This window comes from Lepisosteus oculatus, chromosome 10, assembly GCF_040954835.1.
Source record: "Lepisosteus oculatus isolate fLepOcu1 chromosome 10, fLepOcu1.hap2, whole genome shotgun sequence".
Lineage (NCBI taxonomy): Eukaryota > Metazoa > Chordata > Actinopteri > Semionotiformes > Lepisosteidae > Lepisosteus > Lepisosteus oculatus.
The window spans coordinates 12,562,837-12,589,684 of record NC_090705.1 but is presented as its reverse complement, the minus strand read 5'-3'; the positions used below and the strand labels follow the sequence as shown (position 1 = coordinate 12,589,684).

Sequence of the window (26,848 nt, the reverse complement as noted above, 5' to 3'; positions counted from 1 at the left end):
TCAACATATTTACAGGCACATATAGGACAATAGGACTTACTACTCTTAAGATGAGGAAGACCAAATCCTTCAGCAAACTCTAAATGCATACTCCCCAGTGTTATCAACTCAGATTCACAATGAGAAGTTAAGAGTATATGGAATACGTTCTGCACCTTAAGAGATATCTTCCGCAGATATTAATTGATAATAGTGATGAACAAATCCAATGTCTCCTAAAATAGGCAAGTGTAGCCTTTGTGAACCTAAGGAAGTGTTTAGGATCAAATCATTAAAAACTGAAACTAGACTAATGGTCTATTATACAATCACCATTCCTATCCTAATACTGGTCTGAGGTATGCACAGGATATAGGAGCCAGGAATAAGGACTGGACCTGTATCACCAATGCTGTTTGTGAAGGATTTTTTTTGTAAAAAATCTCCTCTGTAAAAGAGAGGAAAGATGTAGCAACATCTGTGTTCTCTTCCAAACAAACATCACAGTTATTGAAACTATGATTATCATCATCCCATGGGTTGGTCATGTTGTCTGGATATCGGTGATAAAATCAGAATTTCCCAAAGTTCAGTCCTTAGTCTAAACAGATGGCTATAACCATATCCTCCTTCCAATCCTCTTTGCTGAAGATATCATGCAGTTGTTCCATAGGGTAAATAAATATCAGCTAATGAAACCATACTAAAATATTATTAACAGCCTACTGTTCCTTGTTGAGCAGTACTAAATGAGGCTCAAGGATTGTTTAGTATGCATCTAAAAGAAAAATGCATGCCTAGTTATATTTTAGTTTAGTCTTGTGTTCCCATCAGTGCCAAATGTTTTAATTTAAAATGCAATCTAATTAAAAGAAGAAGATAAAACATAATTGCAGTGAAATACACCTGACAGTTTTATTTAAATTACTTTGTTTCACACAAATCTCAATGTGTGTTAAAGGCTGAAACAACTAATTTACTTTGTTGACTCATTACTGCTCTTTATGTGAATTAAAGTGAGTTTTTTCCCCGTGTATAAAATGAAACCAAAGAGATTAAGAGCAATTCGTTTAAAAATACTTAAAAGTGAAATAGAACTTTTAACCCTTTGTTGGCCCTATCAAATATTTACATGATTATCGCTTACTGTGTCATCCGATTTTCATTTTAGCCAATTAAATCTAGAAATCTTTATTTTGAAAAATTATTGTGAACAAATTAAAACTCTGTCTCCATCTTATCTTTGTAACTCCCTTGCAGCTCCTACTACTGCCTCCCTTTCAAGGAAAAAAAACCCTGTCTACACCTGTGGAGTAGATGGGAAGACCAAAGCTGGAGACTCTACAATGTAAATGCCCTTCAGCAGGTATCGCAAGTGCTGGTGAGTTCACTCTTATGGACATTACAGTATATGTGATGTATTCCTAACATATATATCTGCTGCAGCTGAAGTCCTACACATCCGAAATGATCGTAGTTGTACACATACTGTAAAAGTGGAGCACCTGCATCAGCTGTAGCTCCAATAACTACTTACAATCACAAATAATATCGTATTTTATGACATTTATAGGAATTTCATCATTTCACTAAGCTCCGATGAGCTAGTGTTGCAAAAGGCATATCATCCTTTCTGTATGAGAGAAATAATTTGTCATTTTCTGACCTGAGTTGACTGTCCTGTACGTCTTTTTAATTGGTAGAGAGCATGACCAGGGCAATGTAAGTAGCCATAGGTCTGTTTTCTTTTATCAATCAGAACACTATTGAAACATAAAGTAAAGACTTGTATAACCCCCAATCTTTTTTGTTAATATTGCTTTGAAAACAGTATCTTGGATGAATATAATGTTAACGTATGGTTTAAGGACTTTAACAAGCTGTATACTCGTACATAAAAATATGTTTTGTAATCTGTATGGGAAAAATTCACACATTTTGTCTTTTGTCTGGCTATCTTTTCAGGAGGAAGACCTCAATACAGTGGAGCAAATGCTAAAGAAAGAGAAAACGGGTACAGAGCAAAGGTTACAACATGCCTTTGAAGCCCTGAAGATCACATGCAGGTGTTTTTCTCCGGCCTTTTCTCTGAAGATGTTTTTTTTAAGATGTTTTTAAAATTGAATACGAAAGCAGTTAATTTTTTTCAATAGTTTCAGATTTTAAAGAAATTGTAACTATTGTCTTTCTGTGAGCCATGCTACATATATTGCCATTTTTTGTCATTAATATGCATTGTTTAATACTGAGATTTTTGTTAATATTTCAAGATATTTCAAATCTACAATAAACAATAGCATAAAACTGCATAAAATACATTTAGATACATTTAGATAACAATTAGATATTTACAAAACTTTCAGAAATTAATTTTTCCAACTTTCAGGCTCAGTAAATCTAGGTCTTGAAATTGTTCACTCATCTCTAAGCCGTTATTGTACTTTATCAAAGAGATGGATAAGTACATTCAACTTGTAAATCCTAATTCAAAAATATTTGACAGTATTGATTTTAATTTAGCTTGCAGATCTGCGGTAAGCTTTTCCTGTAATTAAGTTGAATTTTAAAGCTCTGATACAAACATTTTTCATACAACAAGAATACATACAATTCTAATTTTTTCTATTGCATCTTTTGGAACGCAAGACGATACCTTAATTATCTGGACAAAGTTGTGATGACAAGACCAAATGCGTTAGATTGTGGAAGGCAAAAGTCAATGTCTCATTATATTGTAAGTATCTTAAACACGATATATTAAAAAGAACTATTGTATGACTAGTTTTATGCTACTTTCTCAGAACTGATGTGTTCTCAGTACTGAAAATAATTTTGCTGTCATATTCTCTAGCATAGATTAACATTTGGATACTGTATAAACCTCTATTCTATGTTTTATGTGTGGGTTGGGGAGTTATATGATACTTAGACAGTTTAATAACTAATTCAAAAAGTCTTTGTCTTTTCTATTAAATGTAAGAGTATGAAAATGATAATTAGAACTAAGCTAGAGGATCATCTGTATGGAAATGGGATTGTAGTCATCATGAAAAGAAGCTTTAGAAAAAGAAGGTCTTGCTTATCTAACTTGTTTACTGACAGCAGTAACACATACTAACCACGTACATTATATGGTATATTTAGATTTAATATTCTTAAACATCAGCTGTTAGGCATTCAAGAAATCACTTGCTTGAATTAGAAACTGACCAATGGATAGGATACTGAGACTACAAATAAGGTGTGAGTGCTTCAGCTGGAACGATATGATTAGCAGAGTACTATAGGAATCTGTACTAGGACCACTGCTTTTCTTAATTTACCTACAATTGGGCGGAGCAGTGGCTCTGTGGCTAAGGATCTGTGCCTGTGGCTGGAAGGTTGCCAGTTCAAATCCCACAGCCGGCAGAGGAATCCTACTCCGTTGGGCTCCTGAGCAAGGCCCTTAACCCCAACTGCTCCAGGGGCACTGTACAATGGTTGACCCTGCGCTCTGACCCCAGGCTCTCTCCCTGTCTGTGTGTCTCATGGAGAGCAAGCTGGGGTATGTGAAAAGATAATTCCTAATGCAAGAAATTGTAAAGGGTTAATAAAGTGATGTAATGATGTTATAATATACAGTAAGCGATCTAGATTCTGGTGCCATTTGTATAGTAATGAAATTCTCTCATGAATACCAAAACATGAGGACTAGCAAACACTAGAAGCTGCAAAGGAAATTAAGTATTCAATAGTTTATATATTTTCTATAAAACAAAAGATGCAGGTATCTATTGTAATAGAACTGACTTAGCATATATATGACAGATTACATTTTATGTAATGATTTAAGTGCAGAGTGTTACATTTAAATATTAAATGACACTATGAAAATCTGGACATCATTTGATCTAGACAATGTAGGAAAGAAATAAAAAGGGAGACTGAATATCTGGATACTTATTTAAAAGTGTGGAATTCAAGGGATGGTATTGTACTACTAAAGCCTCTTTTAGAATTTTATGTTTAGTTTTGGTCACCATCATACAAAAAAAGGTATTGATCCTCTGGAATTAGTCAGGAGAAAATCATCCAGGTACTTTCCCAAACACAAAGGAATGTGCTGCTGTGACAGCCTATTAATTTCTTCAGACGTATCAGCAAAACATAAACCAGAGGACACAAATGAAAACCTACGAGCAGTGGATTTAAAACAGAGAACAGGTGACAAAGAAAGGGTTCTGAGAGTCTAGAGCAAACTATTCAAACATGTTTTTAAAGCAAGTACAGTATGCAATTTCTTTCAGAAGAAGATCCTAAGACTCTTGTATCACTTGGTTGCTAAAATCCAAATAAACTCTATGGGTTAAATTGCCACCTTTCATTTGCAATACTAAAGAAGACTTTTCTTAAAAAGTGCCAAAAGAGAATATAATACCATTTACATGATGATAATACTTTATTAATTTATAAAATATTGCACATACCATATTTATACACTAAAGAAGTGTATGATCCAAAATCCATTTAAAGGACTTTGCAATGTAGTTCTGTTTAATTGTTTTACTGTTTAGACACTACTGTGCAAATATCAGAATTCGGTTGCTGCTTTTTGTCTTCTTTTATGCTGCAACTCTTGTTCCTGAATCCTTGAGAAAAAAGGGGGAACACTGGTAGATCTTCAGCTTAAAGTATTACTTATTCACTTAATGGACGATTACAATATGTTATAAAGTATAAAAATCAAAGGTGAATCATATTTAATTTGAAAAATATTTGTGAAATGTTTTTCAAACACTTTATACAAATATGCAAAGTATCTATATTGGGACAGGACAGCTGAAAGATCTTTGACGTTAGTAAAATATGTGAATTCATTACTTATGAACTCATAGTATATCCTTCCCAGACAACAGAAGGTTTTCATTTATGGTTCACATTTTTTTGTTGTTATTTTGAAGGAGAAACTGCATGAGGAAGTAACCCAGCTTAAGAAGTGTTTGCACAGTGAAAATATTGGTGAGATTGTCCTCCAGATGAAAGAGATGTTAAAAGAGCTTAAGCAGAGGTCTGAAGAAGTAAGCATATGTGCAGCAGTCTGACATTTTGAGTACCTTTTGTGTGGTTGTGGTTGTTGAAGCTGTGATCAAGTCCTAAATGATTAATTAATTGAAATGAAAATGAGAAATGGATAGGCATGGGTTTTAGAAAAAGTGGAATTGTGTTGTAGCTCTGTTCTGTGTGTTTGTCACAGTCCAGCTTATATACTGAATTTTACTATTGCTATTATATTAATGAACTTATAACACTGAGTTTACAGTTATATTAAAAATACTTTTAAAGAAATCACCAAGAAATGACAAACATATGCATTATGTGTTCTGATTCCATAAAAAGGTGTGTGAAATCCAAATGTGAGAGCATGCACACACCACAATGATAAAGAAAATTGGAATTACAATGCATTAAATTTGACTATATACTGTGAAAAAGGTAAGAGGAACTAAATATAATTTTAAAAAGAGGATCTGTAGGAAATATTTAAAAAGTTAAAGACCAAACTGGAACGGAGATCAAAATTAGATAACGGGAATACTTAAATTTAATATTGAAATTGTTTAAGTCAAAAACTGTATAAGAAGGTTGTCATATGGTTCTTACATTTATTGTTAAAGTACACACTTCACATCAATATATCAAATTAAAATGTACTATTTAGCTTTTAGTTAGAATGTCTGTGAGTAACCAGAAGAGACCAACTTGAGAGACCACTAGACTGAGCTGGTGTGCCACATGGAGCACAGTCTCCTGAATACACTGTTTACAGGAAATATTTTGCTTTTCCATTAAATGAGGTGTGAAACCATTCTGGAATTAATGCTTAGGAATGACATTGTGATGCTACAGTTAAAATAAGATGAGCAACGCTCAATCCTAAAATGATTCTCAATTTCACACATTCCATGGGGTTTTAATGTGCAAGGAGTAACAGAGTAACTGTTTATGATCTCAGAAGATGCTGTAAAGCAACTTGGATCTCTTGTGACATGCCACAGAGTTGACATTTAACATCCACCCAACAACAAATACAATTTTAATAAGAGTAATTAATCTCTACAGTTGTTTCCAAATCAATAAGCAAACTGCAGAAACAATTCATGGATAACTTAGACTGGTGTCAGTTTTGAATTGATAGCAGGAGATACAACTATGTCTAGCTCCCAGAAACATCCAGATTCATCTACAGGAGGCTAATGTGACTACTGGAATGAGATTCAATGTGCCTTTGTAAGTTTTTCTGATGGAAATGTAAATCCTGTCCTTTGGACATTGATTCACATGTTGATGTTCTTTGAAGGAAACGCCAGACTTTATAACAGAGCCTGAGTAGGAGCTCATCAGAGCATAGAAAGTCATTCTCCAAGGTGATTTGTCATAAATTGGTGCAGAGCGTTGGCTCTGTAGCTAAGGATCTGCGCCTGTGGCTGGAAGGTTGCCGGTTTGTATCCCGCGGCCAGCAGGGGAATCCTACTCCGGTGGGCCCCTGAGCAAGGCCCTTAACCCCAACTGCTCCATGGGCGCTGTATAAATGGCTGACCCTGCGCTCTGACCCCAAGCTTCTCTCCCTGTCTGTGTGTCTCATGGAGAGCAAGTTGGGGTACGCAAAAAGTCAAATACCTAATACAAGAAATTGTACAGTATATGGCCAATAAAGTGATCTCTCTCTTACTATAAATGAAGTGTTTACGCATGGAGGCATTGTCATACAGCGTGGAAAAACCTAGTAATGAAAATGTGACTTCATCATTTAACCTCATCTATACAAGACATGACAAAAGAGCAAGCTAGCCATTTCATTTTAAAGAAAGCCTGGTTTGTGTCAAATGAAAAGGGCCTCAGATTTGAATATTAATATTTTTTCTAATGCTGTCACCCATCTTGATGAATGAAATTCTAAGTAAAGATGTGTCTAATTTGCACTTCACTTAGAACATCACAGTTAACTAAATACATTGTATTTGAATGTATTTGTTTTGTGTTTCAGTCACAGAATGTAATTCCTGATGTGTTCATTTGGATGTTCGGCAACAACAAAAGAGTTGCCTATATACGGATCCCTGCTCACACTATATTGTTTTCTGTTGCCAAGCAAGAAAAAGGAAAAGACTGTGGACAGATACAAACTGTGTTTCTCAAAGTAAGAGATTTTTTAGTAAAAACATCTTGAGAGTCAGCAACTTCAAGCCTGTAACTCTGTTTATGTCTGAAGATTAACTGTAGAATGTAAGAAAAGCTTCAGGTATAAGCTGAGAAGAATGCACTGAAGAATTATTACAGCTGTTATAACATAAAAAAAAACTTGTTTCAAAATCCTTATTTTCAAAACATTTCATGGGCAGGGGGTAAAATGAGAAAATAAGAGCAGGGGGAATAAGACGATTTTCAGGAAATGTAGCTTTCCTAATTTCCTGAAAATTAGAGTTGTTGTTTTTATGTATTTTTTGTCCTTTTATTCAGACACCTGGACTCGAGAGCAGAGTTATGGCAAGATTGGAAATTAGCCTGTGGTTCGGACCCTCTAAATATGCAAAGAACGCCATCGTCACCCTTCCAGCTGGATTTAATATCAATAATGAGGAAGAGGAATCAGTCATTTCAGGCATCACATTGCCAAGCAATCTCATCACTGAGGGTAGTTATTTCCAGTTTCATTCCCTGTGTTCTTTACAGCTTCTTCATTATCTCAACTGATCACTGAATCTTACCAGCGATTAATTCTCTTAGTTTCTTAGTTAATGAATGTTCGATAAGGCAGCAGCATAAATGTAATTAATTTAAAACCCGGGGAATAAATTGTTATTTACACGCTGATCTTGCTGACAGTTTATAAAACTTATATTAACCCAAATAATCATTTATATTATGTCCTTAGTTGTGGTATGAAGGGAAAAATAAGGCCCACCTATTGAATGGACAGTGTAAATTCCAGACATTCTGTTATCTCTTGACATGACAGAAACCACAATTAACAGCTGCTTTCCTGGTTGTTTTTATCAGTTCAGAGTTTTTTCCAAATGAGAGCACATTTCTACCAGGCACGCGGTTTGCTGGCAGCAGATGAAAATGGACTTGCTGACCCTTTCGCAAAAGTAACATTTTCTGCCTTTTCCCAGTCTACCAAGGTAGGTGCAAAAAAAGATATGTTTTGTTTATCTGAGTCACTATAGGCATAAGCCATAAAGTGAATCCCTTTCTTTGTGAATTTCCCTCCTTTTCTTAATTCTCCCTTGATTGTTCCATAAGACTTTATACATCATATGTCTTCTGATGTATTTGTCACAACAGTTCAGGTAGGCTACTGCCTATAGAGAAGAAATAAACAGCAGTCTCCTTAACCAGCTTTGAGTTGAAGAGTGTGCAAAGGGATGGGTTATTAGTCCACTTGCAAGTAGCTGTGTTGAGTCTCCTGGAAGTCTTGTAAAGTTGATGCCACTGTATGATGGAGGCAGGATGTCAGGTATTAAGTATTGATGCAGGCCTGTAGGAATAAAGAATAATTGGAATTATATGTTGCAGAGAAATTGCATTGTCCATCACAGCAGCATGCCAGAAAAAGAGGGACATGTAATCAGAATTTTAACTTTTTTCTGGTGTATTGAAGCTGCAGCTACTGTACTTAATCCCCACTTGCAGTACACCACAGGCCAAAATAGTACACAGGTTCAGGACCAAAATAATGCCTAGGAAGCAGTTAACAGATGGTTGCCAGGCTGCTTCCACAAAACCTTTTTGTGGTCTAGAGGTCTCAGCTGACTACAGTATGTTCTATGCAATATATTGGTTATCAATTGTTTACCCATACATTGGTGACCAATTGTTAATTCATAAATCACCAGGTTTACATTAACAGTCATTTTTCTAAGAAAATATATAACAGTTCAAAAAATGAATTTGATCATGCATATTAATACTATTTCAAAATTAGAGACAAAAATGAACCAAATAATTGCAACAATTGCAACTGATTGGTCTTACCAGGGTTGCCTGAAAAATTAGCAAAATTAGAAAGGTAATCTCAATGTACATTAAAATGTAGGATATGTGATGATGCTGCACTGACCTGGAGAATGTTCCAACTGTGAGACAGGCTAAGGAATCCAATCGCTGGTTCTGGGTGAAAGCAAGAAGACAGGGGAGGCAGTGGATGCACAAGGTAGATAGGCAGAGCAGAAGACACAGTCAGGCGGTACAGACGAAAGGCTGCGCAGCCAGGCAGATCAGAGAGATTGCTGCATAAGTTGTCTGCAGCCAAGCAGCTGGTGATAAGGTCCTGACTCAGATGTGGGATCAGAAGACTCTGACAGCTTCAGGTGGATTGCAGGTTAACTTTCAGACTGGCTGGTTTGTGTGGGAAGCTCTTCAATACCCTTAGGGTGAAAGCCCAATGATGAAAAGGCAACTAGAGTAATGGATAAATTTATGGTGCATTAATTTATACCTCAACAAAGCCCTTGATAACGTTCCATATAAAAGACAAATTGTCAAACTCAAATTAACAGTAATACAGAAATCCAAATAAGAACTGATCACTGAGTACTGATTTGACCAACTACTGATTATGTAGTTGATTATTTAGTAATTTAAATTTCTTTGTCATAACCCCACAAATGGTCTTCAGATGATCCTCAAATTTCAGTCCAGCATAAACCCATTTTTACTAAAACAGACTGTTGCTGTCAAAATTATCCTAGGTGTTTTATAACAGTTTCCTTACTAGAGAGGCAGAGAGAATTGACTTTTAGAAAGCTAATATTATTATGTCCATATATGCCATTCAACCTAGTAATGAGCTGATAAAAATCTGCAATTTTATGGATTCATTTTTAATTAGCAAAAAAAATGTAGAAACTTCAGATTGAATAGTCACAAAAAATAAAGATCAGTAAAACAGCAATTCGTTCCATTTGTTCATTGCTTCTCTTCCTGTACATTTTTGTGTTGTAGCTGTAGGAGTGAGTTTATCTTGTAAAATTAACATGATTGTTTTTATCAGGTGATTGAAGAGACACTGTCTCCAACATGGGGTGAGACTTTGATATTTGATCACATTCTGATAGAAGGAAGCAGGGAGGATTTCCAAAGTGATCCACCTTCTGTTTGTGTCGAGATATATGATCAAGATTATTTTGTAAGTAGATTTCATTGCCACCAATCATAGGTTATTTGACTAAATAAGTAGATTTCTATTAGTATTAGCATTTACAAAAGCAAATGTATTGCAAAATATATTGAAATGACGTACTAAATATGAATGTGTGTCTATGGCAGGGCAGTCCAGAGTACCTGGGGCAATGTTTCATAGTTCCTGTGGTCTTTCTGGAAGGCGATGAGTATGTGCAGCCAAGCCTGCGCATCTTTGACATCACTAGGGGAATGAGACATGCTGGAGAACTGCTGGCAGTGGTGGAGTTCATTGAGCTAGACTATTCCTCATTTGGAGAGGTACAGTACTCTACCACCGTGACCTGCAGGCTGAAATGAAAATAAAAGTTTTAATTTTTTATCAGTACAAACTGGCATCCAGCTATATTTATTAAATGAATTCGCTTTAAATATGTATTTCATAAATATAGACAATATATTTTAGATTTGCTCTTGTTTTGAACAGAAATCATTCTATTGTTTATGCTGAGGCAAGAAAGTTCTTGGCAGCCACGTCTTAAATTGAATAGTAATGTGAAACTCTTCACTTGTATTCGATTTTGTCTGTGACAATTCTACGCCTTGACGGTCTGACCATCTTAATGGAGAGAAAACCTTCCCTTGCAAATGGGAAATTCAATTTTCTCTCGACATATTTCTCTCAAATAGACTCACTGCTGAGTACTTGCCTCTATTTCGAGTCCCCTGTGATCTCTATTAGTAAAACACAACCCTCCACACCTCTGTAATTTGTTCTCTTAATGTGTGGTGTTCTCTTAATTTGAAGTAGAAAACATAATCTCTGTAGATTTGTAAAAAATTGGTGTCCTGTTTTTGAAATTTCCCCTTCAGACAAAATATCCCACTTTGATAGAAAATTGCTACTAACATTGCGCTACAGTTTAAGATAATCATTAAAGATGGACATGATACGAAAGGCAAAAGCTGATACAACTTGTTGAATGTGGTTTGTCAAACCTGTTGATTGGACTTTGAGAGTCACGTAACGTTTCTTAAGAATTTAAAGATTTTTAATTCTGCAAATGTTAACAAATTGAATGTTTCCAATCTGATTACGATTTCCAATTTCTATTACAGCCTAAGATACCAGAACATATTGTACCTCAGGAGCTGGAGTACCAAGATAAATATGTTATTCCAGAAGGCATTCAGCCTGTTCTGGAACCGTACAGAATAGAGGTACAGTATGAATAACAGCAAAGGGCAGAGTAAGATGAATTTTTAAGTATACAAGATTTTAAATGCTTTCTAATGACATATTATGAATATTATGTTTATCACTGCCATTGGAAAACATTGCATTCCAAAAACATGTGTGCAATCCATTTCAAAGTTGAGTTTTTTTTAAAAAAGACATTTCTTTGTTAACTTGTTAAAGTCATCTTTTGAGCAAAATCAGGAATCTAAACTATAAGACTAAGCAATGTGGATCTTGGCACTAGGCAATATATGGACTGATATATAATTGATCAACTAAGAACCATTGGACAACAGTGTATTTGAAATAAAGTTCAGCAACTCCAACTCCACCTTTTAATCAAGACACATAAAAAAACGTTTTTTTTATGACAAGACAAGTGAAGCCCAGTCTGATCGTGATTCTGTGTGAGAAGCCCAGTGACTCAAGAGAAAATGAGAAAGAAAGGATCCGTCTGTGTTTTCAGGTGTTGTTATGGGGCCTGCGGGACCTTAAGAACCTCAACATCTTGTCCATGAATCAGCCTATGGTGATTATGGAGTGTGCAGGAGAGAAGCTGGACTCGTGCATGATTGAGAACTACAAGACAAAGCCCAACTTCAAGAAAACAGTTGACTATTTTGTCGTTGTAAGTGGTTTAGATAACATGGGCCTTATATTATATTATATTATATTTCAAAAGCTTAGCTTTTTTTAGTTTCAAGACCAGATGTTTCTGTATGCTTCTGAAATCATTCTGCTTCTACAATCATTAGTTACATCATCAATAGAGATGAGTGAGCCAGTTCCCAAGCCCAAGCCAACCACATTGTATCGCAGATGAAGTGGTATGCTTTGGATTGTGTTCGGTTCATTCCTTTCTCCACACATTCTCCTATGTAAGGTTTAGATTTTTGTTTCAGGGCGAGTCATTTGGATTAAAATAAAGTGCTAGATGTTCTGTGACTAGGAAGCGTAGGTTACATAAGGTAGATCAACCAGTGTTATTCAGTAGTGGTCTGACAGAAGAGGATTGTTTTTTTCCAGGAATTCCCCATTGACCCTGAACTGCATCCTCCTCTCACTATTGTGGTAACGGAACGAAGGCTGTTTGGTGGCGTTGGTCTCATTGGTACCAAAAGTTTGTCATCCCTGGAGCAGTTTGTCTTTGGTAGGAAGAAGAAGTCAAGAAAGAAAGTTAAAAGTAAGTGTCTTTGAAATACTTTTTGCTGTTACCACAATTTTATTTGGGTTGCATATTCTTCTGATCAAAAAAGGACAGTCACAAAAGAGTTAAAGGGTTCTACAGGCAATTACCTTGGACAAAGGTAGAAAATTCATCATAAAATCCATCTGCTGAGAATTTTTTTTTCCAATTCTGTTTATTAAATATCACAGCAAAGACAGCAATAGTTAAACTTTTACATTTTTTAAAGAGAATAACAATGAATGTAAGAAAAAGAAATGAAGAATGGGGTTAAGGAAAAAAAAAAGTGAAAGGGGAAAGAAGAAAAACGACAGAAAAAAACAAAAACAAAATGAAAACAAAAACAGGTACAGTCGCAGCTATATCAGAGTTTACCATTTAAAGGCATAAAAATTATAGCGTAGTTATATATAATGGCTTAGGAATATATACTGAGCTCCTCTTTTAAACCTAATGCTCTCAAAGGCTTGTCCCACAAATCTTTAAAATGGTCCAGCTCACCTTTTAGGATGAATCTTAACTTTTCCAAAGAGATCAAGTCTCTTATTAGTAATTCCCAGAGAGCTAGAGAGGGAGGCTTGTCACCCACCCACCTGGTCATGATTGCCTTTCTTGCCAGCATCAGGGCAGGCTGGACTACTTCTCTATGGTTCAGCAGCTGAACAGGCAAGACTCCCAAAATGCACGTGAGAGGATGAGGATCTAACTGTATTACACAGATCAAAGATATTTTTTTACACACCTCCCACCAGAACCTCTGGACATATGTACATTCCCATAGACAGTGAAACAGTGTTCCAACCTGGGTTTTACATTTAGGGCAGTTAGGTGATGTGCCTGTACTAAATTTGCTATAGATCTGTGGAGATATATATGCTCTATGTAACAAACTGTACTGTATTTCTTTATACCGCTAACAGACGGAGATTGTGGAGATATATATGCTCTATGTAACAAATTATTCTTTCATTGCCTTCAACAATCTCTGTCTGTAACCGGTATAAAGAAATGCAGTACAGTTTGTTACATAAAACATATATATCTCCACAGATCTATAGCAAATTTAGCACAGGCACATCTGTGCTAAATTTGCTATAGATCTGTGGAGATACAGTGCCTTGCGAAAGTATTCGGCCCCCTTGAACTTTTCAACCTTTTGCCACATTTCAGGCTTCAAACATAAAGATATAAATTTTTTATTTTATGTGAAGAATCACCAACAAGTGGGACACAATTGTGAAGTGGAACGAAATCTATTGGATTTTTGAAACTTTTTTAACTAATAAAAAAATGAAAAGTGGGGCGTGCAAAATTATTCGGCCCCCTTGCGTTAATACTTTGTAGAGCCACCTTTTGCTGCGATTACAGCTGCAAGTTGCTTGGGGTATGTCTCTATCAGTTTTGCACATAGAGAGACTGAAATTCTTGCCCATTCTTCCTTGCAAAACAGCTCGAGCTCAGTGAGGTTGGATGGAGAGCGTTTGTGAACAGCAGTTTTCAGCTCTTTCCACAGATTCTCGATTGGATTCAGGTCTGGACTTTGACTTGGCCATTCAAACACCTGGATACGTTTATTTGTGAACCATTCCTTTGTAGATTTTGCTGTATGTTTGGGATCATTGTCTTGTTGGAAGATAAATCTCCGTCCCAGTTTCAGGTCTTTTGCAGACTCCAACAGGTTTTCATCCAGAATGGTCCTGTATTTGGCTGCATCCATCTTCCCCTCAATTTTAACCATCTTCCCTGTCCCTGCTGAAGAAAAGCAGGCCCAAACCATGATGCTGCCACCACCATGTTTGACAGTGGGGATGGTGTGTTGAGGGTGATGAGCTGTGTTGCTTTTACGCCAAACATATCATTTTGCATTGTGGCCAAAAAGTTCGATTTTGGTTTCATCTGACCAGAGCACCTTCTTCCACATGTTTGGGGTGTCTCCCAGGTGGCTTGTGGCAAACTTTAGACGAGACTTTTTATGGATATCTTTGAGAAATGGCTTTCTTCTTGCCACTCTTCCATAAAGGCCAGATTTGTGCAGTGCAAGACTGATTGTTGTCCTATGGACAGACTCTCCCACCTCAGCTGTAGTTCTCTGCAGTTCATCCAGAGTGATCATGGGCCTCTTGGCTGCATCTCTGATCAGTCTTCTCCTTGTCTGAGCTGAAAGTTTAGAGGGACGGCCAGGTCTTGGTAGATTTGCAGTGGTCTGATACTCCTTCCATTTCAAGATGATCACTTGCACAGTGCTCCTTGGGATGTTTGAAGCTTGGGAAATCTTTTTGTATCCAAATCCAGCTTTAAACTTCTCCACAACAGTATTACGGACCTGCCTGGTGTGTTCCTTGGTCTTCATGATGCTCTCTGCGCTTTCAACAGAACCTTGAGACTATCACAGAGCAGGTGCATTTATACAGAGACTTGATTACACACAGGTGGATTCTATTTATCACCATCAGTCATTTAGGACAACATTGGATCATTCAGAGATCCTCGCTGAACTTCTGGAGTGAGTTTGCTGCACTGAAAGTAAAGGGGCCGAATAATTTTGCACGCCCCACTTTTCATTTTTTTATTAGTTAAAAAAGTTTCCAAAATCCAATAGATTTCGTTCCACTTCACAATTGTGTCCCACTTGTTGGTGATTCTTCACATAAAATAAAAAATTTATATCTTTATGTTTGAAGCCTGAAATGTGGCAAAAGGTTGAAAAGTTCAAGGGGGCCGAATACTTTCGCAAGGCACTGTATATATGCTCTATGTAACAAACTGTACTGTTTTTCTTTATACCGGTCCAAGTTTTACACTTTCTCATCTAGGCATGAGGTAGACTTCCAAAAATCTTTACAGACAATCTGGAGCCAGGAACTGAGGTGCTGTATAGCTGATGAGAATTTTTACTAAGTCAAATATTTAACTTTTCACTCACCAGCAAGAACTATGCATAGTCTGAGAAAAAAAATGTGAAACAGAATTAAATTATTTATTTTATTAGTTTCTCATTTCTACACTGTTTTCTGTCATGCTATACCTAGGTTATCAACAGGTGCAGTCCTTTTCAACTGAACAACTCCCAGAAAGTAAAAATGAAGAAGGTAATTTGAAAATCATTTAATGCTAAACATGAAAGGCAAGTAAAATGGGATATACAATATTTTGTGGCCAGACCAAGTTTAACGCTCTGCATTTGTGTTGCAATATAAACTGTATGTACAGTTTAATATTAAAAAAAAATGGTTTGGAAAATATATATTTTTTTGCTTTGGGGTCTTTTTGCTAAACAATCAATGACGAAGTGTCTACTACTGGTAGCTACATATTGTACACTCTAAAACATGAGCTGATTTAACAGTGACATTTAAAAATCACGAACATTAGGTAAATGCTTCCCCTGGCCAAGGGATGTATTAATTAAAACAAGAGTAATGGTTTCTTTATGCTGAAATTTGTTCATTCTATTTTTCTGCGAGCAGTTGTACTGTAGCTCATTTTTCTTATTTTAAATGTGCTATACTTCTAGTACAAAATGTCAGAAAAGTAAAAGTTAAGGAGTCAGATTTAATTGCTTTTGGGAAACAAGCTTTTACAATTTTGCTTTCTCATAGGTGAGAGTGAGACAAGTGGCAAAGGTCATTATTTAGTGAGGAAGACAAAGGAAATGTTTCACTTCAGAAAAGAAAACAAAAAAGAAAATCTTTCTGTAAGTGTATTTTTTACTTCACACTTTTTTATACTGCCACTTGACATATTTTGAAATTAAACAATTGTTTTGGTCTGCTAAGATGACTAACAAAGATTTAACTTTCCAAAGCATAAAGCAGTCTATTTTTTGAAGTGCTGGATGACACTTCAATAGTGTAATGAACCTACTCGAGACAGCATTCTGTTTGATCTTAATTTTTCAGTCCATTATTTTTGTTATAGGTTGGGTTTCTGTAAATATTTCTTTTGGAAGACTTTAATATGGGTTTATACAGTAGCCAATGCCAATAACATGCCCTATATAAAATAATGATCTACAGCATTGGGTAATTTTATTAGAACTGACACTGAGGTTCTACTGGGATGGTTACAAACCAATAAATCACCATGACAATATTTTCCCTGTCATACTTCCACAAAACTATTATAGGCTTAGAGTTCAAACATGATCAACAAGAATGAATGACACCTGGTCCCAGAGGACTGTTGTGTATTGAGAGGTTAAGGGTGCTACAGTAAATCACATCAGTCTAAGACAACAATGATTGAGAGGAGTTTTGGTCCAAGTATAGAAAATTGTAATGTAATAGTTATGGGTAAATTCAAACTATGGGACTAATTGACAGTCAATAGTGTACAAATGATGCATTGTGACAACTGGAAACTAAAAGTTGTGGATATCAGGTACTAGCTCCCAGCCTGGTGGTTGAGATCCAAATTATAGGCTCTCTGAAAAAGTAGTTTGATGAAAATGTTAGTTCACTAACCTCCTTCCAAACAAACAAGATTGGCTGAATGACGTCCTCTCCTTTACAACCTTTCTTATGAGATTTCAGCAGTCCTTTCTGCAGCTGTTACTCTGGTCTGAAAGCCTCTTTTTATTTTATAAAAATACTTTTATTTTATAAACAGAGAAATTATTCAATTTTCGTTTCATTGCTGCCACAATATTGATTTATTACCTTCACTCCTGTGTTAAATTTTGACAACCTTCGTCATTTTTAGGACAACCCTCCAAAACTGGTTATTAATCAGGAAACCTCAGCAAGCAATGAGGAAGATGAAAGTGAGCTGGACTGGTGGTCTAAATTTTATGTTTCCAAAGAATTGGTGAGTTTATATTTCCCTTTACGTATTTCATTAAGGATGTTTATATGTTTAATATCAAATTTCTATCTATAAAATTAAAACGTAGCTTAAAAAAGTAACCAATTGTGACCAATATTTCTCAGTAATCATGCATGTAATAACATTCCCAGAACAATTATCTATAAATTTGTGTGTTTTACATGAAGTACCATTAAAACTGCAGGGCTATCTTTGTTTAAGAAAAGGAATTTTAAATATGGATATTAGAAAAAGCGTTAATAAAAAATGCAGCACAATAGATCACATTAACATTACTATATTATTTTGATTTATTGTGTTTTTGTGTAAGACATACAAATTTTTGTTTCAGGAAGCATTGAATTAGTCTTTTATTCTTGTACTCATTCCATTCTAGGTTCAGAAGAGGAAAAAATACTATAATATGTGCATGAAAATGCAGGATGTGATTTATAAATAGTTTTTTTAGAAATGTATTCTATCCAGCATACTGGCAGCTACAAATTTAAATTTCTTATTCTGTATTTCACATACACCCTATTGCTTGGTTTGCTTTGTCAATTTCACCCTTGAATTGTTGATATGTTTATACGTGGAAGGATGTCAATAACTCACAAGCCTCCAGGATCAATAAGATTTGAAACTGAGATTTGACAATATAAAGAGAGAAAACAGGGAAAGGTGAATTTCATGATATATTGGTTCCTGCATATGTATTGAATAAGGCCTGGAAGCAATGCATACTACATCTACTGTAGTTACCATAACGTTTTGGGTAGTCACAGGAGAAGCCAGCATACACCATTTTCTTTTAGCATTTACAGTGCCCTTCAAAAGAATTGGGACATCAAAGTGAAATCAATTGATATTTGTGATCATGGGATTAATAAGACTAAAACCTTCAATATATGTCTTTTTTAATATGTCTATGCATACATCACATTAGAACAAAAACATACCTTGGAAACTTTCACTTTAAATGTCAGTGTGAAAATGTCAGGATTTGGTTGAATATCTATTTGAGATAATAACTACATGAAGTCTATTACCCAGTGACCTCACCACACTGTGTCATTTGAGATGCTTTGTTGTAGCCACAATAGCCAGAATCTTGCCTAATATTGGAGTTTTCTGACTTTTTTTTCTTTAGCATAGAAAATGCTGCTGAATTGTACAGTACACGTGAAGACTAACTTGTCCGCAGTTTTTCACTTTTTTCTCCTGATGTACTCCTTGGTTGTGTTGGCTTTAGTATACGTTTAGGTCATTGTCATACTGCATAGTAAAGTGTAGCGGAGCTTGTTTGGACACGGTGACATCATCGCCCTCCCTGCGCATAGCAGGGACCCGGGTTCGGGCCCCAGCTGTTGCGGGACGAACTGGCGGGGTGGAACCGCGACGGTCGCAAAAGCACCACTCAAAATCTACTGTGTACAGTGTTCAAACATAAGCAAAAGGTCAAAGACAATTGATTAAGTACTATATAAACAGATTGTTTCTTTAAACTTCAAGATTGATTTTGCTACCATCAATAGTTACTGTACATTATCAATAAGGACAAACGAGCAGCAACACAAGATGACTTATGCTGTTTGCTCTCTTTCGAGATGGATGTAGGAAGTCACCTGGGCTGGATTCTCTTAAATTCATGACAGTATGAAGACATTTTGAGACATACTGTAGTAACCTCTCTGTATTCTGAGTTCAACAACAACTTTAAAGTTAAATGAATTAATAAATTTAAAAGGGATAATTTCTCATCATCTTACTTTTTTTTAAGGTGCTTCAGAGTGACTCACCTAATCAGTGTGCTCTCCTGGAATGTAGGCTCATTCCTATAGTTCCGATGTTGCAGTTTTAAATTTGAGCTATATCTTTGGACAGCTCTAACCAGAATTCTTTAAAAGAGATTGAAAAATTAACTGTGCACCCCTGGGCATGTGAGTTTGAGATGTACCCTTCTCCTCCCATTGATATTATCTCTCCTGTGGGTGCCATGGAACTTGTTGCATGAAAACTGGTGGACAGCTTTAGTAGTAAAGGCACTTTTCTGAAGAAAGCAAGCAGGATTCTCATCCTTCCTTACTGGTACAGAGGTGGAAACTGTAAAACTGATTTGATTTTTGAATTGCAGATTTCATTTTTTAAGTGTTACATCTGGTAATAACATTTTTTATTCCTGTTCCTTATCTTGTTTAGAATGGTGAATCTCCTCTTTTGGATGAGCAGAGACACAGCAGGGTAATAGGTAAAATGTAACCTTAACCTTGCTTTGCTTTAATAATCCATTGCAAACTTCACTGTAGACTGGCACAGTGCAATTGTGAAATGTTTTTTTTAAATATCTGTACCTGCCACTGATATACATTGTAATACTGTTTAAAGTGCATTCAAAATGAACCCTCCTGTGACCATTGTGAAAATTCTATTGCTGAGGTTTATATCCTCTTTGATAAGAAAAGATTGATTTTTATATTCTGTCAATAGATATTCAGATTAGACTATTTCCAGGACTACTATTCTTAAAATATTCTTGCCACAGTAATGTCTGTTTAATATTTGTTCAACAGATAAATCCTGGAATGAATATCAACTGGGCTTAAACGCAAACTCTACAACTGCAAAAATGACACCATTCTTGATTGTCCCATTAAAGGTACATGGTGTTTTTGTTACAATGTATTTATATATAAAGTCTGCATCCTCAGAAACCGCTTTGTTTTGATATCCAAAAGGGTTCAAGAGAGAGTATACTGCTCAATATGCAGTTGTTCTAATTAAAGTACAAAACAGGAGCATTGGGAATTGTGGTCTTATTTTCATGTTTTTGTTTCAATAATTTATGATTAAGGTTTTCAAGCTTGGGTTTATTTTTCCTTTGAAATATGCAGTACTGTATATGACATAATGCCACAGTCTGACATTTTAGAGGCTAGTTTTAGTTTGATAACAACACAGTGGTGTGGGAGTTAGAGCTGTTGCCTCGCACCCTAGACTCTGATTTCTGGTATCTGTGTGGGTTTTAGGTGTCCTCCTTATGGTCACACTGATTTTTTTTCCAGAACTGTGGTTTCCTCCACCTTTCTTGGCCATATTTGATAGTTATTTCAAACTATCCACATCTTTGTGACCCTGTAATGAACTGGTCCAGGGCAAGAGCAGTCATGTGCATGTAGGCCGGACTTGCATTCTGTGGTTGCTATGACTCTCATCACTTTTCATCTTTGACTTTTGTTTGGATTGTTTTTTAGGGTCACTCTACTATTTTAAAGTGTACATCAACAGCATTTTCTGATCTACTTTATTGAATTGATTTGTACAACTTTCTGTTGTATAATTTAAGAGAAATTAATTGAGGACAGATTAAAGAGTTTATATTCTTTGCATAGCAATACACGAAAGAATGCAAATAATACAAGGTCATTCAGGAATATCCTATTAGTGAGCTGAGGAAGAATTTCAGCCATTTCTAGAAGGTCCCTTGTGTTTGAAAAATCTGACTGGGTATCCCTTTTCTGACGTTTACATATGCATTAATCTGAAAAATGAAAACTAATTTATATATGATCTAATGAGTACATACCGTAGGTTTTGAAAGAGGTGATCAATGTTGAAGAATGCATTTAATTAATGTTTAAAGCTGATAATCCAAAATCATTTGAGAATACTGACGTGTATCTTCAGAGTTTCCATTCCAGAACTTTAGGAAAACTAAAAACATATTCTAGTTGTTTTCAATGTAAGACAACTTAGTTTCTTTGCTTTTTAAAAATGTTTCCTGATACATTTTTATTATTATTATTATTATTGTTATTATTATTATTATTATTACTATTATTATTGTTGTTATTATTATTATTAATAATAATAATAATAATAATAATAATAATAATAATAATAATAATAATAATAATAATAATAATAACTGAATTTATTTCATGGGCAGAATTCTCAAAAATCTAGTCATCTCCACTAATAAGATCCTCTCAGATGGTCTGTTTATTGCTTGTTTAAGGAAGACATTAAATAATTTGGAAGTAATTTAATTATGTTTCTTGGTTGCTTATTTCAAATGGAAATGTGAAACTACAAATGTGAAGATATTTGGTCATTAGTTATGTTAGCCACATCCCCTGTTGTCTAAATATATTGTACTGTGCTTGTTAAGGCATACATTAAATCCTGTTGTTCTTGCTGAAAAACGTAATCATTTATTTTCCAAAATTCACAAATGTAAAGTTGGTCAGGAGAATATTCCTTGATATTTTAAACTGCAAGCAATTCCAATGTGAACATAAGAGGGATCCAAATCAAATGAACTGGTTAATAACCATGTGTTTGTCTAGTGAACTTATTTGTAATCTACAGTAATTCCGCTACAGTACATAAATCCAAAGCTATATTACAGGCTTTGTTAGATAAGATACGGTCTCAATGCTCATTCAGTGTTTTTCAGCCCCCACATTAGTATGTCTGAAATTATTATTTTGCCATATCTTCCAAAACACAAATAAAAAGTAAATTGTGTAATTATTCACAGATTTTTCACGGTGATCTTGAGAAGGAGTTCAACAACTTTGAAGACTGGCTGTGTACCTTTACACTCTACAAAGGCAAAAGCAGAGATGACTATGAGGATGAGGAAGACAGAACCACTGGAAAGCTTAAGGTAAATTCTAGGATAACTGCCACATAATTTAATAAACATAATCTATACTTTGTCCTGCTGATTAGCAAAAAGCAGAAAGAAAATATGCAAATGTCTAAGTGCTTTACATGCAATATTTTAATACATTATAATTTTGTTCACCCATTTTTTAAGCAAACAGTGCAGATCCATTAAGCATGGCTACAATTAATATCATACTGACTCTATTAAACACTCCATTGTGCTGTTTTGGCTGAAAACTCAATGGTTTACTACTGAAATACAACAGTATTATTTCACAGACGTGTTTGAGTGCATCTGTCAAGGTAGGAACTGTGTGCATCTAAATAGATAAAAATTTCAGATTTTCATGCTGTGTTTCAGGGGTCCTTTTGCATCTACCCAGAGAAAGAGGCTCAGGAAAACACATTCCGTATCTCTGAGGGAATGCCTCCTAACACTCCCATTCAAGTAACTGTCAGAGTGTATGTAATACTGGTAAGACTGTTTCCCTTGATCGCGAATTACAGTATATCCCCACTCAGAGTTTAAAGGAGTATTTCATACTGGATGTGAACAGCATTGTTCACTTGAACCCTGCACTTTTAAGTGTTTAAATAGCTGTCTTTTATCCAAAGTACAGTGCCTTGCGAAAGTATTCGGCCCCCTTGAACTTTTCAACCTTTTGCCACATTTCAGGCTTCAAACATAAAGATATATCTTTTTTATTTTATGTGAAGAATCACTAACAAGTGGGACACAATTGTGAAGTGGAACGAAATCTATTGGATTTTTGAAACTTTTTTAACTAATAAAAAAATGAAAAGTGGGGCGTGCAAAATTATTCGGCCCCCTTGCGTTAATACTTTGTAGAGCCACCTTTTGCTGCGATTACAGCTGCAAGTCGCTTGGGGTATGTCTCTATCAGTTTTGCACATCGAGAGACTGAAATTCTTGCCCATTCTTCCTTGCAAAACAGCTCGAGCTCAGTGAGGTTGGATGGAGAGCGTTTGTGAACAGCAGTTTTCAGCTCTTTCCACAGATTCTCGATTGGATTCAGGTCTGGACTTTGACTTGGCCATTCAAACACCTGGATACGTTTATTTGTGAACCATTCCTTTGTAGATTTTGCTGTATGTTTGGGATCATTGTCTTGTTGGAAGATAAATCTCCGTCCCAGTTTCAGGTCTTTTGCAGACTCCAACAGGTTTTCATCCAGAATGGTCCTGTAATTGGCTGCATCCATCTTCCCCTCAATTTTAACCATCTTCCCTGTCCCTGCTGAAGAAAAGCAGGCCCAAACCATGATGCTGCCACCACCATGTTTGACAGTGGGGATGGTGTGTTGAGGGTGATGAGCTGTGTTGCTTTTACGCCAAACATATCGTTTTGCATTGTGGCCAAAAAGTTCGATTTTGGTTTCATCTGACCAGAGCACCTTCTTCCACATGTTTGGGGTGTCTCCCAGGTGGCTTGTGGCAAACTTTAGACGAGACTTTTTATGGATATCTTTGAGAAATGGCTTTCTTCTTGCCACTCTTCCATAAAGGCCAGATTTGTGCAGTGTAAGACTGATTGTTGTCCTATGGACAGACTCTCCCACCTCAGCTGTAGTTCTCTGCAGTTCATCCAGAGTGATCATGGGCCTCTTGGCTGCATCTCTGATCAGTCTTCTCCTTGTCTGAGCTGAAAGTTTAGAGGGACGGCCAGGTCTTGGTAGATTTGCAGTGGTCTGATACTCCTTCCATTTCAAGATGATCGCTTGCACAGTGCTCCTTGGGATGTTTGAAGCTTGGGAAATCTTTTTGTATCCAAATCCAGCTTTAAACTTCTCCACAACAGTATTACGGACCTGCCTGGTGTGTTCCTTGGTCTTCATGATGCTCTCTGCGCTTTCAACAGAACCTTGAGACTATCACAGAGCAGGTGCATTTATACAGAGACTTGATTACACACAGGTGGATTCTATTTATCACCATCAGTCATTTAGGACAACATTGGATCATTCAGAGATCCTCGCTGAACTTCTGGAGTGAGTTTGCTGCACTGAAAGTAAAGGGGCCGAATAATTTTGCACGCCCCACTTTTCATTTTTTTATTAGTTAAAAAAGTTTCAAAAATCCAATAGATTTCGTTCCACTTCACAATTGTGTCCCACTTGTTGGTGATTCTTCACATAAAATAAAAAATTTATATCTTTATGTTTGAAGCCTGAAATGTGGCAAAAGGTTGAAAAGTTCAAGGGGGCCGAATACTTTCGCAAGGCACTGTATTCTGTAATAAAATCCCCCTGGGAAGATTGTACTCTATGAAAAAGAAGATAAAGAGTGGAGACTATTAATTTTTTTGCTTTTATAAACGTTGTCTTCTGGTAAGAAGATTCAGGTCCTTCAGAGCAATAGTTTGCTAAACACTTAATTGGCATGCAGAATTATAATCTTCATAATGGCATGCAGATTTATAATCTAAGCAGAAAGAATAACAAATTAAACAGACAATGAAGCCTTAACACACAATTTCAAAAATATTCTGTAAATAATACAAATATAAGCAAAATATAACACCTCCCTCAATTCATGCTGTCACTACACAAGCCACTTTTAATACTGTTGGACATCTGGTGATAATTTTCCTGTAAGGTACAGTATGTCACTCTAAAGCTAGGGTTTTCTCCTCTGAAACCTTTTTCTCCTCTGAAATCATTATAAGCTTTTGCTTATAAATCATTCAATTCATAAGCACACATTCTTTCATGATGTATTTATTTACAATTTCACTTAAATTATTACCATGTTCTGCACATCCCATATCTCATACCCCCAAATTAATTGGGATATATTTTTTTAAGTTTGACCTTTGAATTAATTTAATGGTTTTACTTGGTTTTATTCATGTGAATGATATTTGATGTTTCTGCTTTTTCCCTAATGTTATTTCATGTTTTGTTTTTAAAATATTCATTACATTTATTTGGCAACGGTTTTTAGTTCTAGTACATTATATTTCATTAAGGAAAACCTGCTCAGATAAAAGCTAATTTTTTTTAATTAAATATTTTTAAATACTTGCTGTAAGATTAACCATTCACTTACCATTATTTTTTTCTTTAAAAATGGTTAAATATCTGTTTCAATTCCATTACTCTTACCTTGCTTTTTCCTGTGCTACTCAAGGCCACTAACCTGACCCCAGCAGATCCGAATGGGAAAGCCGATCCGTATTTACTTGTTAAACTAGGAAATGTGGAGTTGTCATCTAAGGACCGGTATATACCAAAGCAGCTGAACCCTGTATTTGGAGAGTACGTATCCTTCTCGTTCAGTAATGAAGACACAACCACACACTAAAACAAAGTTTGATTCAACCTAGTTTATTAGAAAAGCAAGTGCTGAGATTGCAAGTATATAGTGTGTAATATTAGTATTTCCATAAGCAATACAATGTAACATGAATTCTCTCTGTTCATTTCTTTCACTAGATTTTAAGAGAAAAATATATTCTTTAACAGGCAGTAAGGCAGACGCACATTTCAAATTTCAAGACAGCATTTTACATTTCAAGTACTGTAACGTGTTACTTTGTGAAGGAATGCAACATTTAAACCACACCATGAATTAATTTCTGTTAAATTCACTTTTGAGAAACAGAAATACTTATTGACACACAGTTGCATTTTAAATAAAAGCATAATTTTCAAATTAGTTTTTAAATAGAGTTTACAAGGAAAGTTTTGGTAGGGTGAGGGCAGCCCAGTCCCTCTCACCTCAGCTGTCCTAACGTGTAACCTTTCCTGAAGTCATTTTCTTAATTAAAATAAATACCACATGTAACCCCTTTTTCATATCCATCTGTCTTTTCCATCCCTCCTTCACTCCATATGCAACTTTCTCATAGCTGGTTCCCTCCTCCCTCTGCATGTCAGTCTCAGCCTCCTAGTCCTACGGCCAGGAGGGGCTATCTTCAGTTAAATCGGTCAAGCCAAATTTTACCATGACTAAGCACTCACCAAGCATTTTCATTACATTGAGCTTTTGGACATTGTTACTCCAGATTAAATTTCTGTTAGCAATGCATTACTGGATTGCTGTAGATGAGAAGCCAACACAATTATCTCGATTATTCGAAAGCCGAAAGGACTGGTACCTCAGACAGCAAACGAGCTGGCAAAAGCAAACTAATGAGTGGAATGACAAGGATAGAGTTACAAGCTGTCACAGCAAAAGAGAATTTGAGTCAATTAGCAGAGAGAATACAAAATATTTCTCAAATCTTAGTGGATAGTGCCTTAGAGAAAATTTTCTGAAGGTTTATTTTTCAATATAGCTATTCTTTTTTTGTCACTGGCATGCCTGCTAGTTTCTGCTTTCTTTCTGCTTGAACTAGATAAAGAACACAGGAGCTGCTGTATATCTTTCCCTTCACTGCTGATGAAAGTTCTGGCTTTGCCTGCAGGTTCTTTGAGCTCATTGCACACTTCCCTTTAGAGACTGAGCTAACGATACAAATCCTCGACCATGACCTAGTGGGCAGTGACGATTTAATTGGAGAAACAAAGATCGACCTTGAAAATCGCTATTACAGCAGGCATTATGCTTGTTGTGGGCTTCAACGGACCTATAACACGTGGGTACCCCTGTTTAGTTTAATTCATGATGCCAAAATGTATTGTCTTGCTTTGATGTCAGGTACTGTAACTGCTGTCTACAGTCTCATTTGACTTTGATTGCTAGTTCATGCATTTGTGTTCACCTTGGAATCTGTACTCACCTTAAATTCATTACTGTGTTTATATAAAGATTTTTACATTGACCCATTGTTAAAAACATATGGC

At 35.8% G+C, this 26,848-nt stretch overlaps 1 protein-coding gene across 1 annotated transcript in view; it reads left to right on the top strand.

The window, feature by feature from the left end:
• Window positions 1–26,848, top strand: part of LOC102696657 (fer-1-like protein 4) — a 75,410-nt gene that overhangs the window by 38,069 nt on the left and 10,493 nt on the right. Inside the window, exons 28-48 of the mRNA XM_069194932.1 lie at window positions 1,240–1,360; window positions 1,945–2,045; window positions 2,626–2,713; window positions 4,920–5,036; window positions 7,004–7,156; window positions 7,477–7,651; window positions 8,017–8,141; window positions 10,013–10,147; window positions 10,288–10,461; window positions 11,260–11,361; window positions 11,847–12,008; window positions 12,407–12,563; window positions 15,596–15,655; window positions 16,166–16,260; window positions 17,268–17,372; window positions 19,569–19,617; window positions 19,940–20,025; window positions 21,910–22,038; window positions 22,402–22,515; window positions 25,191–25,318; window positions 26,470–26,640. Of these exons, the coding sequence (XP_069051033.1) occupies window positions 1,240–1,360; window positions 1,945–2,045; window positions 2,626–2,713; window positions 4,920–5,036; window positions 7,004–7,156; window positions 7,477–7,651; window positions 8,017–8,141; window positions 10,013–10,147; window positions 10,288–10,461; window positions 11,260–11,361; window positions 11,847–12,008; window positions 12,407–12,563; window positions 15,596–15,655; window positions 16,166–16,260; window positions 17,268–17,372; window positions 19,569–19,617; window positions 19,940–20,025; window positions 21,910–22,038; window positions 22,402–22,515; window positions 25,191–25,318; window positions 26,470–26,640 (2,547 nt within the window). The remainder of the gene's footprint in view (window positions 1–1,239; window positions 1,361–1,944; window positions 2,046–2,625; window positions 2,714–4,919; window positions 5,037–7,003; window positions 7,157–7,476; window positions 7,652–8,016; window positions 8,142–10,012; window positions 10,148–10,287; window positions 10,462–11,259; window positions 11,362–11,846; window positions 12,009–12,406; window positions 12,564–15,595; window positions 15,656–16,165; window positions 16,261–17,267; window positions 17,373–19,568; window positions 19,618–19,939; window positions 20,026–21,909; window positions 22,039–22,401; window positions 22,516–25,190; window positions 25,319–26,469; window positions 26,641–26,848) is intronic.